Genomic DNA, 16,450 nt, shown 5'->3' on the forward strand with positions numbered 1-16,450 from the left:
CATCAGGGCGTCTTACGAACATATACCACAAACTTCGGGGTAAATAATACAAGCTCGAAAGCAGAGCAAGGTTGAGAAAGTAGAGGATACAATTTACCAAAGGCATTATGTATCCGAGGGAAGGCTCACAAAGTTACTGAATATGAAGGGCGATGTCGGATAAAATCCATTAAAGGATCTGGGTTGAGTATCGGCACACAACCAGAGGAAGAAGCAAGGCAAAGACATTGGATTGTAGAAACAACTGAATAACTTAGAGCTCAATTGCTAAGGAATTATGATTTACAAAGCGAAGGATTAGAAGCAGACGCTCAGATCAAGGATGGATAAGTTCAATAGACTTAGGGGCACAATCGACGGCAATTGATTGGTCGAGAACCAGCTCATGTTCAAAAATGACGTCTGAGCCGGAAGGAGGAATTCTAGGATCTGTTTGAGGATTGCGAGCATTCGCAACAAATCGAATCAACGGACTCAAATGATAATGACAATGGATGTCAACAAGATTACTAGACTTATGGGATTAACCATAATGCAAGTAATCAAGAATTTCAAGAGCAATAGGATGCTCAGGATTTTCGGAAGATCCAATGGTATTTCGAGGATTCGTGACATACATGCATCAACTGGGGATGAGTGGATACTTGGTAAGTGCGAGAAATTATCCGTAGTGGTATTCAGGCGACAAGGAACTGCAAGGCAGTAGGCACAAAAGGATTCTCGGAACATTAGAGAGAATTTCGGGGTATCTTGTAATAACAAGATCAATGGGGGATGATCGTAAGAATGGCAAGTGTAAGTAGTTATCCATACGGATTTATCGGTGGTCAGGAATAGCCAAAGTGATGGGCACAAGTCTCGAGAGAACATCAGAGAGTATCTTCGGAATCTTCTGATGTAGCCGGTGATCATCCGGACTAAAGGACCCCTCCGGTAGAAAGTATTTTCGAGAACCTAAAAGTTAGAATTTAGTAAAAATCGTTTAACCCGAATAGAAGAGAGTTCAGAATCCCAGAGTAAAGGTCGAGGAGTAAAATATCCTAAAAGTTCAGAATCCCCAGACTCAGGATGTCCAGATCGGGACAAGGAGAGGAGAGACGTTGGGAGTGTGAGGAGTGGGTTAGGGTTCGGTGTCACCTGGGTGAGCTAGTAGGTGAGGTGGGGTGGGGTGGGCCGGTCCGGCTGGGCCGGCCAGGGTAGGCCAGATGGGTTGAGGCCTAAGGGGGGCGCGGTGGTCAGCTGGGCCAGTCGGCCCAGGTGAGGGGTGGGGGGGTTCTTCCTTTTTTTTGCATTTTCTTTTATTATTTCTCTTCTCTGTTTTAATTCATTTTAAAATATTCAGACACTTTCCAAAAATATGTTTTCTTTAATATAATTACCCTTGTAATATTCGGCACCCACCGAACAATTTTGTTTCAACTTTTGAAAACGTTTGTTATTTGACATATTTAGAATTTAAATTTCAAAACGGTTTCGAATCATTAAGAGGTTAGCAACGGTAACCGAGGTGACGTGGCATGATTAGCGTGGGGTTACTGTAGAATGATTATCCGGGCGTCACACCCATGTTCACAACCGGGCTCCCAATCGGCCGCTGCCTCGCCGACCTTGATGACGAAGTAGTCCCTCCCTTCGATCCCATTCGCAACGGAGGCAACACCCGTCCCAGCGGACGGGTCCGCGGTGAGATCCCTACTGGATTGTGGTCGCGCCTCCCCAAACCTCACCGCGGGACACATGAGAGGGCGCCGTTGCCATGGTCAGGCTTGGATGGGGAAAGGAGGCGACATAGCAGCAACGGCGCCTTCGCCGGGATTGGTGGCGACGACGGCGGCGAGAGAGTAGGAGGGTGGTGGCGGCAGTCCATCGGCCACCGTGACGTGAGAGGAGGATGGGGATGGGGCCGCGATCTGGATGTATGGAGCGGTCGAGAGGAGGGGAAGCAGGTGGCTGGGTTTTTCCATCGTGCGGGGTTTGGGGGAGGTCAAACGAGAGGGTTTTTTTCGTGCGGGAGGCAGAGCAACGAGGGCGGATGTAGGAAGACGGGACGCGGTCGGTTGGCAGGAAAAGGAAAGCTAGGCATTTTTTTAGGCAGTAGAGATGATTGATGATGAGAAGGGAAAATCACATCAATATAAGGAAATATCCCATCAGTACTTGATTGATTGCGATTTATTTTTTATATAGTAACTAATTTGATCATCAATACCTGTATTAATTGCGATTTATTTTTTATAAATGAGAGCAGGGGCTGATTTGTTTCCTTAAAGTATGATGCGTCTTTAAAATCTTTTATTTATTTCCTTAAAATCTATTATTTGTTTCCTAAAAAAATTTGTAATAATGGGAGGTATCGGTTGATTTGGATAAGTTAGTAAAGTTAGATCCGTGATTGCGTGTACGTTTGGAAAGTGCTGATTTGCAAGGAAAGAGCTGAGGGGTAAATAAACCGGTGAATAAGAAACCAACATCGAAAAAAATCTACGCTGGTTAACCTACGAAAAAAAACCGGACGAAAGTGGTGGGACGAAAATTAACCGGCGGAGACTACCAACTGCTCCATTAGGAGTAGAGATATATTCTCGCATAACAAAAGGCAAAAATTATTCCATTTCATTTTCCATGGTAGTGTTTGCGTGCGCTGCAACTTTTTCTACCCAAACGAAACATCGAAACTCTTGCCTAGACGATACATCGAAACAAAATCTTGCTGCATGTCGTACATGTCGCCATTTTACTGCACTGGAGTGGCATCAAGCCGGCCAGCCTACCTGTAGATCACTGGGTGAACACCACATTCGTGATGTCGGGGAACTTCTCCTTGATGGCTGCCTTCACTCCACTTCCGATGGACTCTGGGCCGTCATACTTAACCAGGCAGTCCTCGCCGTCAACGGCAAGAACCTTCACACTCCCGCCGTAGTTCGCGATCGCCGGCCGCAGTATGTCCAGGTGCCGGTTCACCGCCTGCAAGCAACATCCATCCCAAGAACGCTGTAAGATCACACTGTTTCTCAAGCCTTTCAAGGCAAAAATACGAGATTGAGATTGCTCTGGTGGTGGCAGCTCCTCTACCTCAGGCGTTGTCTCCTCCGGCTGCTGGTCCCCGTCGAACACCTGGCGGATGTCCTTGATGGCGTCACCGAACTTCTCCTTGAGCACTCGCTCGATGCCCATGTTCATCGTCGTCGTCGAGCTTGGACAACTGCTGCACGCCCCTGGATTGTGGTGACAAGACCACAGTCAGTAAGCACGGTAAGATTTGATGCCCCGATGGAATCTTGGCCATGAATTTCTGTATGGACGCAAGGCGACAAATCCAGTTTACCTTCAAGCCTAAGGGAGACGACGCCGTCCTCGACGGACACGACGGCGACGTCGCCGCCGTCGGAGATGAGGTAGGGGCGCACGTCGTCGAGGACGCGGTCGACGTTACCTGGCGTCAGTTCGTAGGTCACCGCCGAGTACAGGCCGCCTCCCGGCGGCGGCGGCGTGGATGCCGAGGCCGCAGCCAGGTGTCCCCGGAAGTTGGCGGTCCAGATCTTGGAGTCTCGGAATTGGGGTCGCCTAGGGAGCACGGGCGGGTTGAATTTGATGATTCGGCGACGGATTTGCGGCGGAAACGACGAGGTAGCGGCGGCGGCCGCGGTCAGCGACGCCTCCATTGTTTGCCGTGTGTGGTCGTGTATCCCTTTGCTGAAGGAGTCAGGGGCAAAGATCAGTACTACCAGACTCCAGGAGATATTTTACTCTGTTTTCTCTCTGGTAAATGTTACAGGTTCCTATTTAGCGCTTACAGCGCGATAATTCAATTTGGTGCCCGGGCTTATCTTCATTTGGTGAACTGTAAAAAATCATAATTTTTTCAAATAAACCTGATTTTTTTGTCATCTAAGATGCTCAAATGCGTGATTACCGTGCAAATTTTGAGGTGTTTGAACATTCGATTGTCTTTTTCTTTCACGAGCTCCTCGAATACTAAATTTCACCAATTTTTGCACGGACATCAGAAACAGGAGCATCTTGCATGTAAAAAAACAGATTTTATTTAAAAAATGTTTTTTCGTGATCTTACTGTTTATCCCCGGGTTCATTTGAGCCCGGTTGCAGATTAGCCACGTGATTCTTCTTACCGTACTATTCTTGTCAATTGGCGCACACTCTCTCCGTCCTGTGCTCAGCCGATTTTACTCTTTTCTCTTCTTGTTAGCATTCTGCTCGACGCAGCGCTCACAAGACGTCGGTGCTGTTCCGATTTTGGAAGCTTCCAGATGCTTCCCAAATTGGCTTTTATTTTTATTTTCATTTTTTTCCATTTTTTATTTTTTATTTTTTCCTTTCTCATCTTCTCTTGTGTTTTGTTTTCATTTTTTGTCATTTTTTAAATCCATGAACTTTTTTCGTCAAATTCATGATTTTTCTACAAATCATTGAACTTTTTAAAACTTTATTGTTTTTAAGTTGATGAAAGTTTTAAACTTGGCAAACATTTGTTCTAATGGATGAACTTTTTCCAAAGGTGTAAACTTTTTCAAAAACGCAATATTTTTTCAAATTTGTAAACTTTTTAAAGAAATTCATGAGATTTTTCAAATCATGGACCTCTTTTCAAATGCACATTTTTTAAATTCGTGAACTGTTTCAAATGAGCGAATATTTTTTCCAAATTTGTGATGAATTTTTTTCAAATTAATGTTTATTTCATATTCATAAAAAAAATTCAAATTCGTGAACTATTTCGAATTCATGATTTTTTAATATATGAAAAATTTCTCAATTTGTGAACACTTTTGAATTTCATGAACTTTTCTCAAATTCCCATGCTCCAAGCCAGATGACGGGCTGCGTTTTGCGGGCCAAAATTACTTTGATCTTCTTCTACCATTAGGTTTTATCATCAAATTTGTATCTGGTGTAATGCTCCGGCCACTTTGAGTGGTCCAAATCCATGCAACAGCCCGTTTAGCGGTAAAACAACCTGTCTGTTCACCCAACTAGAGTAGATGGTTTGGCTCGCAGTTTATTGGTCAAATTAGGTGAGTTTGGTCCTTGTGGTGCCAAGATCAAACACAGGCCTCTTGCCTAGCAGTTTGTAATCTGCGTTCCTTACAGTCCATCAAATTCCTTGTATCTTGATTTTTGACTGCTCTAGAATTATCAAACTAATTTGAGTAAGAGTCGATCCAATGCTGTGCATGATGGTTACATTCTCGAGTAGGACAACTCCATTGCTCATTTCTTAAAATCCCTTCCACCGGGATAAAACAGTACAGTACAGTACAGAAGAGGCAGCCGCAAGCAGGGGGGGCAAAGGCAGCAACAACGAACATGCACCAAATATCCTCTTTTTTTTGAGAATATGCACCAAATATCCTAGCAGGCAGAACAGCAACAACGAACATGCACCAAATAAAGGAATAGGCGAATAACCACTGGCCCAGAGGCCCGAACGTAGACAGGACCACCACCCAGCCCAAGAAAAGAGCACGAGCCCAGGCAAATGCAAGAAACGCCATGTGGGCCCAAAAGGCAGCGGCCTCGAACCGAACCGACCAGAGAACCCGTGATAGCCTGAGCGCTCGCGCAGCCGGGCATCAACAGGGACCAGAGAAAGGAATAGGCAAAAACCCTAAACCTCACCACCGGCCACGGCCATGGCGGCCACCACCACTACCCCCACCTTCCTCCGTGCGACCGAGCTCCGCCTCCTTCGCTGCACCCTCCCCTCCCCGATCTCCCAACCAGCTCCCCCCTCACCTCCCCCAGCTCACCCGCTCGGTCCTGTCGCGGCCTCCGCCCTCGCCGCCGTCGATGCCGGGGACTACACGGCTGCTATCGCCTCCGCCGTCCCCCACATCTTCCACTCCTACGCCTTTGCCGAGGTTGCCCATGGCACCCTAGCGCAAGTGTACGCCGACCTCACTGCCGCTGCCGAGGCGTTCCTCCGTGGGGATGGCGGAGGGGCCGCGGGCGAGGGGTTCCAGTGCAGGTGCGCGCTTGTTTTCTCCGCGGCTGTGGCCGCGCTGCTCGCATTCACGCAGCAGAACGTGACGGGACCGTCGGGGAAGTGTTCACCCTTCCCTTTCCAGACTTCGCCTTTGGATGAAGGGGGGCATAGTGATCCTGGAAGCGAATGGGTTGATTGGGCTTCGGATCAGTTAGCTTCTTTTGGTTCCCATGTTCATGGGAAATTCGCTCTCTTGCCCTTCATTGTCTTTGCAGAACTACTCTTCACAAGCATAAAGGGTCTGGACTCCTCTGATTGTTGCACTGTGTCATGGTGGTTGTGCAGAACATCCTTGTCCCAGCAAAATATTTTAGATGAGCTATCGTCCTCTTTGTTTGATCAAGTACAAGTGTACAAGAAACAAGTGCTGACCCACTTTGGTGATCTTGAAAAGGTCTCTAGCTACTGGGGTTCTTTGCTATGTGATGGAGAAGGCCGTTCTTTTGTCTCGGCTGCTTTTCTGGAAGCTGGAATCGTGGAGTATAAATATGGTCGAGTTGATGCTTCAAGGCTGCATCTGGATAGTGCTCAAGAGGCATGTGGGATTCATCTCTCTCTCACAGGGATTCTTGGTTTTCGAACAATACACCAGGTGGACGCCAAGTCCCAAATGGTTCTAGTTGCAAAGAGTTCTAAACCAGCACCTGATGATGGCCAATCAACAGAGCTAGCAGGACCTCAGAGTGATGGTATGGCTTCCAGAAAAGCGATGAGCTCTGTTCCAGATGAAAGTGATGAATTTTGTGATATACTAAGAACACCAAGACTGGCTGAAAATGGGAATGGCTCGAGCAGTGAGAGTATGACATCTGCAAACACACAGATACCGCTATCTGCTATCCAGCAGGCCGCTGTACTTGCACAATGTTTACATGTGAGTCGGAGGAGTCGGAGTGATGAAATGTCTGGGTGGGAGATGGCACCATACATAGAGTCAATTGATTCTCAAGACAAGTCATACTTTGTGGTCAGGAGCTTGTGTGATGTTCTGCGTATTAGGTGGGAGTCCACCCGCAGTCGGACAAAACAGCGGGCACTGTTAATGATGGAGAATTTGGTTGAAGATATTGCCAAAGAATTTCCTGTAGTTTCACAAAGAGCCAAACTGGTTTTTGGAGTTCATATGCCGCCTATCCCTGCATTAAGGAAAGAGTATGGTGAACTTTTGATAAGTTGTGGTTTACTTGGTGAAGCTCTTAGTGTCTTCAAAGAACTCGAATTGTGGGATAATCTAATCTATTGCTATCGTTTATCGGGTAAAGTTGCTGATGCTGTTAGTCTAATAAATACCCGGCTCTCTGTCACACCAAATGACCCAAGGCTATGGTGTTCACTTGGCGATGCTACTAATAATGATGACCATTATAAGAAAGCACTGGAAGTCTCAAATAACAAATCTGCTCGAGCTCTGCGCTCTCTGGCTCGCAGTGCATACAACAAGAATGATTTCCATACATCCAAAATTCTTTGGGGATCTGCATTGGCATTGAATTCTTTGTACCCAGATGGCTGGTTTGCCTATGGTACAGCTGCATGGAAGGATAAAGATCTTGAGAAGGCAGTGGATGCTTTTAGTCGTGCTGTGCAGATAGATCCTGAGAACGGAGAAGCGTGGAACAACATAGCCTGCCTGCACATGATTAGAGGAAAGAGCCAGGCGGCAGTCCAGGCATTCAAGGAAGCTGTAAAGTTCAAGAGGAACAGCTGTGAAGTTTGGGAAAATTACAGTAAGGTTGCTTTGGACACATGCAACATGCGACTGACACTTGAAGCTGTCAAAATGGTATTGAATCTGTCCTCGAACAAGCGCTTCAATGTTGATTTATTGGACAAGGTGATGGCCTATGTCGAAGAACAAGGTACACAACTTACTCAAGAAGCTAAATCCATAAGCAACCCTTCAGATGATGCAAACAAAGAGACCAGGCTACCAAATCAATTGCTAGATATAATTGGTGATATCCTTCAGCAGATTGTACGGAGTGGGGCTAGCAATGCAGAGATATGGGGATTATATGCAAGATGGCATAAAAGCAAGGGCAACCTCATGGCATGCTCGGAAGCTTTGTTGAAGCAAGTTCGATCACTCCAGGGTTCAGGATTATGGCATGATCAGAAGAAGTTCACGAAGTATGCTCAAGCTTCTCTGCAACTTTGCAAGGTCTATATCGAAATTTCCTCCACGACTGGAAGCAGACGAGAATTATTGTCAGCTGAGATGCATCTTAAAAGCTCCTTGAAACAGGCAACGGACTTCTCAGGTACGGAGGAGTATAAATCACTTAATGACTGCCTTGACCAATTAAGGGGCCTGATTGGCGCTGCATAGAGTTACTGATATCTTGGTTGCGAATCAAGGTCACCTTGTCATATGGCTTATCACAGACCCTTTATAAATGACAAGCATCGTCAAGTCGCATCATCCGATGGTCTATGCTCAAGTTCGGCACGAAGAGTACACCAGACCCTTTATTTACTCTTGTTCTGTTATTCATGTTGGTCGTTTGCTGAATGTTTCAGCGCACAATCCAGCATGTAGTTGTGAGCACTTTGTTAATCAGGTTTATCATGTGTAATCCCAGACTGTATTTGGGAAAAATATTTGTACGGTTGCTTCTGTTTGAATGAAAATGTTGTCGTGCTCTCAAAAAAAGAGTAATCTGTTCTTTCTCCCAATTCTCCTCATTCTAGGATGGCACATGAACACAATGATGTTGTGCAGTACCAAATTATTTCTGAGATACATATGCTATTCTAAGAAGGATTTCACTGTCATCATTTGACGTCCACTACAAATATCATATAACTGGTGATTTTGACTCTTGCATGGACAATCTACTCAACTTATGCATGGATAATATGATAAATTGTGGTCAGCTGCTTCTGCATGGTCAAGCCCGCTGATAAGGCACTATACACTTTTTTCCTTAGATTAAGTGCTACTGAAGTAAGTTTGTGGGTGTCTGTACTTTTGGATATAATTGTAAATGTGTTGCTGGCTGCAGTATATAGTATATTGATCTGTTCTGTTTGCCAATGTCATGTTCCATTCCATCTCATCATTTTCCTTGACCGGCACAATTGCGACATCGCAAATTGGTTATTCAGTCATATGTAATGACTCCAAACACATGCCTTTTTAGACTATTCAGCCATTATTTATGCGTTTTTGCCTGTTTGGTTATTTGATTGTTTTTTTTTACAGCATGGCTATTTGATTGTTAACTGACAAACATTCTCTTTTTATCCTTAAAACATAAATACTGTTGCTATGGTGAGTTTAGTGCCCATCTGGAGTAGTAATACTGTTGTTTGCAAATCATGGGTTATTACTTATTAGTTACTGCAGAATCTTGGTGACTACTTGGTTCAGTTTACCTTTTATGCTCACTGTCCAATATTGGGGATTTGTTCTTGGTATACATGTGAAACTGAACCTTAAATTTTAATCCCACGTGCTCTGTATTTCCCTTTCAAAAGTACACTGTAGATTATAGCTACATATGGCATCTAGCTTTAACAACATAACTTAATACTGGTAAAAAAGGAATTACGCTACATCTATGTTGTGCTTTGCTCTCTTTTTTTTCAGAATATTCAGATCACGTTTTCTATGCGTTGTTTGAAACGCTGCAATGTAGATATATACTCCCAGCGCACTGCCGCTGGCGTTGACACCAGAGGGTCCTGAGGCCTCGGCATTCATGCCAAGGTGGTCCGATGGAGCCAACAGATCAATTCGGGAAGGCGGGAAGGCCAGCAGGACGGAGGGGAAGGTTGACATCGTGGGCGTCGACCAGGACGGATGAGGAGAGCGCAAAAACTGCACCTCATGACGGTACTCCTGATCCTGGTGCTTCTCTCCCTCTGCTGCCTTGATCGCCTCGGTGCCGTGGCTTCTGCAGACTGCTGGTATGTACCCGGAAGGATGGAGCAGCGACTACGCTGGACTGGACAGTGGACACTGAAGAGAGCACCACCATGTTTCAACACATCATGGTTGCAGATGATGAAACACTTTGATACCCAACCTGTATGGCCATATGGTGCCTGAACAAAGATGGCATTTTTGTAGGGAGTTCCCTATGTCTTGGTAGATCTAGCATTTTAATTAAAGATCTCACTTGTGATTGATCAAATTTCCGAGCATGTTATTTCAACTTCATTATAGACCTCCTTAGGTTGTGTATGCATCAGTACAGGTTTTATAATTTTGTGGAACAACCAGTTCCACAGAGAAAGAAAGGATCGCCTGAATTAGGGACAAGTTCATTTTCTTCTTTTTTGAGGGGAGGGAAAAGTCATCATATCTTTGATAAAAAAAAATTGTGCCCCCTTATCTTAAGCTAAGAGGCTGACTATGTGCCGCCCCATACTACCTGCTAGTGTATCTATCACCTGTCGTAGTTCTGGTCAGGAAGGACTCACTGTATTCTTAGTATATACTTTCTGCATGCAATTCTTAGCTTTGTAACTTAACTGAGGTCGACCGATAGCGGTAAAATTGTACTTCCTCCAATCCAAATTAATTATCGCAGCTTTAGTACAAGTTTGTACTAAAGTTGCATTAAAGCCACGACAAGTAATATGAATAGGAGGGATTACTACATTTTGTATTTCTCTACTGGTTTTGTTGGCCTCTGCTTAAACTTTTGAAAATTAAATGTTGTAAAATGACAACTAAAATTATCGGTAGCCCCTTATGCAAACAAGAATAATAAATCCTTGAACCCCAGCCAAACTGGATCCCGCTTCCAGAGCAGGCAACTTCTTTCTCAGATCCTTTTCTGTTGAGGTACTTCCTCAGATCACTGTTACCACACTAACCAGAACGGAAAACAAGACAAAATTTGTACTGAAAACCAAGCATCCCTCCCGATTCTTTGACGTCCAGATAATCTTACATCCTAGGAAGGGGAGGATCCATGGTTGCTGCCTCCTACCAGAGCCACAAACCCTAGCAAATCACCTCCGCGAAAACCTGAACCCCTGTGTAAATAAACCATTACGGCCTGATAAATCATGAATGACTTGTACTTGTGTGCTGAAAACCAACACTTTTCTGAAACTTGTCTGAGAACTCAATTCAGAATCCTCGTATAAAACTCTGAAGTCTTATTACAGCAAGATGAAATGTGTAAAATGCAAATGTTCAACAGCAATCCAAACAGAAATTCCAGATACATCTCAAAAAATGAATCCCAAACGAGCAAGAAACAGAGCCTTTTCAGGATGCAGATCTGGCCTGTCATGTGCCAACTTTCACCTCCGTCAATTTGCATACGGGCACGACAAGGTGTAACTTTCCTCCATGACCAGGAGGTTCCACTGTGCATGCGGGTCATGAGTCGAGAACACGGACCAGGCAGGAGTGGAGTTCTCGTATCTGTTATGCGTGACGCGGGCAAACTTCTCCACATCCTGGTTCTCCTCCATGTCGTCAGGGTCGATATCAACGGTGAAGATGTCACAGTAGGGCCTCAGCGAGTGCAAGAAGATTGGAGGCGACATTGGGTTAGCGGACACCGCAGTGAGGTCCGATGTCAGAGCGATGCTCTGCCCATCTGGACTGAAGACTGGATGGTTCACGTGCCTGGAGAAATCATACCCGCTCTGGATTACCCTCACCACAGAGCGGTCGATTGTGTTTACCAAGTAAACAACGAAGTTCCCTGGGTCTAGGCCATGGTCAAGCTCCGGCGCATCCGCAGGCCTGTCATGGTTTGATGAGAACACACGATCCAGTCTCTGTTCGGAGATCATTGGCAGTGTGTGTGTGCCAGTCCAATCGCCATCTGTTATCCGTTCCGCTTCACCAGCGTTCTCCCCGGCCTCTGCGTCCATTATGTATAGATTCTTGTATTTGTTGTTTCCTCCACCTCTTGTTGATCAGAAAAAAAGTTCTGTCCCTGTACGAATGTAAATATATAATTGTCATCTTCAGAGGTATACAAAAAAAATCACCATGTGCCGTCTCGATTGTGGAGGGCAACGCAGGATTGTGGAGGGCAACGCATTATTGAATTTTCCCTTTGTGAGCAGTTGTGGCTTCAAAGCCGTGTGGCTGGCCGAAAGCGATGGATTGCATGTCGTGATATCCATGTATCGCATCAACTAAGATCTTGTTTTCTGTTTCTCCAAGTTGGAGATTTTTTATATGTATTTCTAAGGCACTGAATATCGTCCAATTTTTCGGCTTAGATCTCTACGTCTGGCAGGCAGAGTTCACTTGCACCATACATGTGAATCAGCATCATAATGATATTATTTTGGCTGTGTAAATAGATCTGTCATCATAATGCAATTTTTCCCACTCAAACGATCCTCATCTTCAAACAATTTTTCTGTTATTGTTCAATGAGACCTTTTCCCATAGCATATATTACCTTGATTAGCCAGGACTTCAACAAAGCAAACAAAAAAAATGCTGAAATGTGAAGCTTGTTTCATGTTTCCTCTTCTCATCTTAAAAAGCTAGCCACGTAAAAGGAACCGTCAGTCGATATCCAGCGGCACTTCTGGTTAAATTTGACCGGTCAGCTGGTCATGTACAGATTGCACCGATCGACGGAGAGGCTGGGGGGCTGCCCTCCTTTTCATAAACTAAAAAACTTAGTCATGCACAGATATCCCCTCGAGACAGGTCTACTGTGAGTGTGGATCTCACAATCTCCATGGTTCATGTTAGCTCTTGTAACAAGCATGTGATATTTTTGTGAAGCCAACAAACATGAATAGTACTATCCCCATTTGTTTATCAGTCAAAGAGACTTATTCTTTTCCCTTTAGTATAGACTGACGGTAACTACCTAGGAGCCTCGGACTTGATCAAAGTAAAGAAAAACCATGCTCGACTGTGATGGTTACTTCATAATATCTCTCTCATATGAAAAAAACAGAATTGTTCCATATTTTCTAGTAATGTGCCAGGAACTCACAGTGGGTATCCAGCAATATTTAAAGTTGGTTTAAAAGCAGACCATTCAGTCCTCTTTTTCACCAGAAAACTGTAGGGAAACCCCCAACAGTAAAAAGATCGGTCACTTACTCATTTATTGATGTCCCCTCAAGTCTTACAATTATAATTTAGTAGGTCCAATGTGACTCTGTCAAGGTGGATCTCGCAACTCACATGATTCACATTTGCAACAAACATATGAGAATTTTTGAAGTCAATACATGTGAATTGTCTTCTCACATTTGTTTTATCAGTCAATAAGACTCTAATTCATTTCCCTTTACAACTACAAGGTTCTAAGAAATTACTTTATTAATTAACCATAGCTATGTGAAATTAGTAAACCTCAACTAGAACCACTAGAACCTGCATACCCAATAACTTTTATTCTACCTTCCTTCCTAATCAAATATTTCTTGGTACCAAATGGAATTTTATTCTTCTAACACAAATAAGATATGTTCAGTATGGTATCACATTTTCGTAACAATTCTGAAGATGGTGACGAAAACATATTTTCCTAATAAACATATGTGTAGCTTGGAAAGGAATTAGCCTGGATATAGCCTTCATATGAAGAAAAAAATACCCACAAATCTTTTTCTGAGCATTTCCAATACATGTTGTTCAGACGATAAAAGAATTACAAGCCTTTTTCTGTATCACCTTTCCATCCCATAGTTAATTTACCCTTGCTCTTCCTTTCTTTTTCCATCATCATGATCCCAGTTATATCTTCTTTTTATACTTACCCTGGTAAGTTTAGCATTGCATTTGACATTTGAGAAAGATATTCATTTGCTTGCACCATGGTTCACGACTAACAAAAAATAAAAAATAAGGAAACCCTGACCATGGCGTGTGTTGTTCCCTGTTCAGTATTCCCAGATGGATGGATATCATGGAAAGAAATAAGGAAAGAAAGGAAGTTCTGCCTGACCTTTGGTAAAAGTTTAAAAGATAAATAATTTGGTCGCTGATGCCATGTGAATATTTTATTTGAATCTGCAAGCATAGATAGAGGAAACATGAAGTGAACAACAGGCTTATCAAAATACACACTATGATGGAAAGTTAGAAGCACAAATCGCAGATAAGTAAAGATCCATTCATGACCTTGTAAGGCTTCAACTTGGACCTATCTAAGATTTTCATTTGAGGTGCGATCAACTGCTAGAATCTCAAGAAGGAGACATTTCAACGACACTATATCCTGAAACTTTTGGGACATGTCGTTGCTTCATGGAGTCCCTTAGGTCATTTACTGATTGCCACATCCCCTCTTTAGCATATATGTTAGATAACATAGTGTGAAACCCGTCATGGCGAGGATCCAGATTGACAAGCTTCCTGCCCACCCTTTCTCCAACCTCATTTTCACCATGCTTCCAGCAGGCACCAAGCAATGCACCCCATGCTGGAACATCAGGTAACATGGGCATGCTCTCAATCAGATCCTCAGCCTCCTTAACATATCCAGCACGTCCAAGAAGATCAACCATGCATCCATAGTGTCTGATGTTTGGCACAATTCGGTACTTCTGTTGCATCAACTTGAAGAAGTGGCGGCCCTCCTCAACTAGGCCAGCATGTCTGCAAGCACTCAAAACTCCGATGAAAGTTATCTCATTCGGGATGGCAGTGCCGGATGCTTCCATCTCTGAGAACATCTCAAGGGATTTCGTCACAAGGCCGTTCATGGCCAACCCCACAATGACAGCATTCCAGCAAGGTGCTCCTTTTTCTTCCATTATGTTGAAGACATCCATTGCAGCTTCCAAGTATCCACACTTCATGTACATGTCAATGAGGCTAGTCCCAAGTACAAGACTGATGTAACATTTGTTTTGCCTTACATAATCATGCACCGACTTTCCTTTCTCCAGAGCAGACAGATTGGTGCATGCAGATATAACACTAATGATAGTAACTTCATCCGGCCTGACTCCCTGGGCTCGCATGTGATCGAAGACAGTGAGTGCATCTGAGGATTGGTTATTCTGCACACAACCAGAAATCATTGTACTCCAAGAAACATTGTCCTTGTCAGGCATTGCACTGAACAATGTCATTGCATTTTCGACATGACCACTCTTTAGATAGCCTGCTATCATCGAGTTCCAGGAGAACTGGTCCAAGCAGTCACCGCTGTCAAACAACCTCCGTGCTGCAACAACATCCAGGCAACATGAGTACATGTGGATCAGCACATTCTGAATGTTTAGCAGCGAACAAAGGCCAGCCCTGATAACCAGTCCATGGCACAGTTCCCCATTTCGAATCACCTCTGACTGTGCACAAGCGGCCACCACACTGACCATCAGCGCCTCGTCCACAGGCCGCATCTCTCGACGCATGCACGAGAACATATGCAACGCCTCTGCAAACATGTTGTTCCTCTCAAAGCAAGAAATCATGGCAGTCCACGTGAAAATATCCCTGCACTCAGCCTCGTCAAACACCCATCTTGCCTCGTCCACCATACCCCTCCTCCCAAACAATGATACCATGGAGCTCACCGCTGTGGCATTCCGCTTTGGCATCCGTGCGAACACCCCAACCGCCTGATCAACATCCCCAGCATGCACGTAGGCAGCCAGGATGGTGTTCCACGAAACAGCGTCCCACACGGGACCTGCGTCGAACACCATGCGTGCGTCCCTGAGGCAGCCGCAAACAGAGTACATATGCATCAGGCCGTTCCTGAGGTACAAATCATCACCGAACCCGTGCCTGATAGCGTGTGACTGCACCTGCCTGCCTTCACTCACGTCCCTCCTGGCCGCGCAGGCGGCGGCGAGGATGGGGTGGGTGTAGGCGTCGGGGGACGCCGGCAGGGAGGTGTAGAGTGGTAGGCAGAGGTGCGGCGTCCCAGCGAGCAGGGCCGCCTTGAGGAGCGTGTTGCAGGAGAAGGCGTTGGGGCAGCGGACGAGTCGGAGGAGGCGGAACGAATGGTGGATGGGGAGCGGGAGGAGGCGGGTAGCGGAGGTGAAGAGGAGGAGGCGGCTGGCGGCGAAGGCATCGGCGAGGAGGCCGGAGGCGATGAACTGGCCGTGAATCTGGAGGAGATGGCGCGCGGAGGAGCACCGAGCGAGTTGCGCGTCTAGGAGAGACACCGTGAGCATGGCCGGCGCTACGGCGGCAAAGGGGAAGCAGCGCCACCAGCTACAGGTTCGAACCTTTTTTTTTCGCCTACGGTATTTGTCAGTCGATTGTTTCCTCTCTGGCGCGCTCTCCCTCACTCTTTTCAGTTTGTGTTGCTGCACTGTGCAGCCCAACCAAAGCCGGACTGCTCTGGGCAACCAGCGTGACACCATCTCTAGCAGACCCAGTTCGCGGAAAACGTGTTTCAAGAGCCGGTTTAAACTGCGGGTTCCGGCCGAGCAGACCTTTTAAATTAAAAATGTAAAACTGAATATTCGCTTCTATTTTTTTTTCTTACGTCTTCTTTTGTCTATTGCCCGTGCCCATAATCAACTAGCTCA

General features: G+C 45.2%; 3 protein-coding genes across 5 annotated transcripts; 1 reads left to right on the top strand and 2 right to left on the bottom strand.

Moving 5' to 3' along the window:
• Window positions 1-2,587: 2,587 nt before the first annotated feature.
• LOC123092309 (nifU-like protein 1, chloroplastic) lies at window positions 2,588-3,729 on the bottom strand. Its single transcript, XM_044514043.1, has 3 exons — window positions 3,329-3,729; window positions 3,076-3,218; window positions 2,588-2,967 (listed from the first exon to the last, which is right to left on the bottom strand). Exons 1-3 carry the CDS (start codon window positions 3,663-3,665, stop codon window positions 2,779-2,781), a joined length of 669 nt encoding a protein of 222 aa, XP_044369978.1. The 5' UTR covers window positions 3,666-3,729; the 3' UTR covers window positions 2,588-2,778.
• Window positions 3,730-5,574: 1,845 nt separating this feature from the next.
• LOC123092310 (tetratricopeptide repeat protein 27 homolog) lies at window positions 5,575-8,662 on the top strand. 2 transcript variants are annotated; one of them, XM_044514046.1, is made up of 2 exons: window positions 5,575-7,866; window positions 7,980-8,040. In XM_044514046.1, the coding sequence occupies exons 1-2, from the start codon at window positions 5,655-5,657 to the stop codon at window positions 7,997-7,999; spliced, it is 2,232 nt and encodes a 743-aa protein (XP_044369981.1). In that variant the 5' UTR covers window positions 5,575-5,654; the 3' UTR covers window positions 8,000-8,040. The 2 variants fall into 2 exon arrangements, with proteins under 2 accessions (XP_044369981.1, XP_044369980.1); XM_044514045.1 differs by having other exon boundaries at window positions 5,576-8,662.
• Window positions 8,663-11,070: 2,408 nt separating this feature from the next.
• Window positions 11,071-16,194, bottom strand: LOC123092311 (pentatricopeptide repeat-containing protein At1g05750, chloroplastic). 2 transcript variants are annotated; one of them, XM_044514048.1, is made up of 3 exons: window positions 14,082-16,194; window positions 13,906-13,970; window positions 11,071-11,916 (listed from the first exon to the last, which is right to left on the bottom strand). In XM_044514048.1, the coding sequence occupies exon 1, from the start codon at window positions 16,088-16,090 to the stop codon at window positions 14,147-14,149; it is 1,944 nt and encodes a 647-aa protein (XP_044369983.1). In that variant the 5' UTR covers window positions 16,091-16,194; the 3' UTR covers window positions 11,071-11,916; window positions 13,906-13,970; window positions 14,082-14,146. The 2 variants fall into 2 exon arrangements, with proteins under 2 accessions (XP_044369983.1, XP_044369982.1); XM_044514047.1 differs by having other exon boundaries at window positions 13,906-16,194.
• Between the last annotated feature and the right edge of the window lie 256 nt (window positions 16,195-16,450).

Source organism: Triticum aestivum, chromosome 4B, assembly GCF_018294505.1.
Source record: "Triticum aestivum cultivar Chinese Spring chromosome 4B, IWGSC CS RefSeq v2.1, whole genome shotgun sequence".
Classification (NCBI taxonomy): domain Eukaryota; kingdom Viridiplantae; phylum Streptophyta; class Magnoliopsida; order Poales; family Poaceae; genus Triticum; species Triticum aestivum.

What these genes read in the sequence shown, in the direction of transcription:
- LOC123092309 (XM_044514043.1), bottom strand. Translation starts at nt 3,665, where the DNA reads ATGGAGGCGTCGCTGACCGCGGCCGCCGCCGCTACCTCGTCGTTTCCG. An exon ending in CGTCTCCCTTAGGCTTGAAG is followed by an intron (nt 3,219 to 3,328) that starts GTAAACTGGATT and finishes ACCACAATCCAG; the next exon opens with GGGCGTGCAGCAGTTGTCCA. An exon ending in CGGAGGAGACAACGCCTGAG is followed by an intron (nt 2,968 to 3,075) that starts GTAGAGGAGCTG and finishes TGTTGCTTGCAG; the next exon opens with GCGGTGAACCGGCACCTGGA.
- LOC123092310 (XM_044514045.1), top strand. Translation starts at nt 5,655, where the DNA reads ATGGCGGCCACCACCACTACCCCCACCTTCCTCCGTGCGACCGAGCTC.
- LOC123092311 (XM_044514048.1), bottom strand. Translation starts at nt 16,090, where the DNA reads ATGCTCACGGTGTCTCTCCTAGACGCGCAACTCGCTCGGTGCTCCTCC.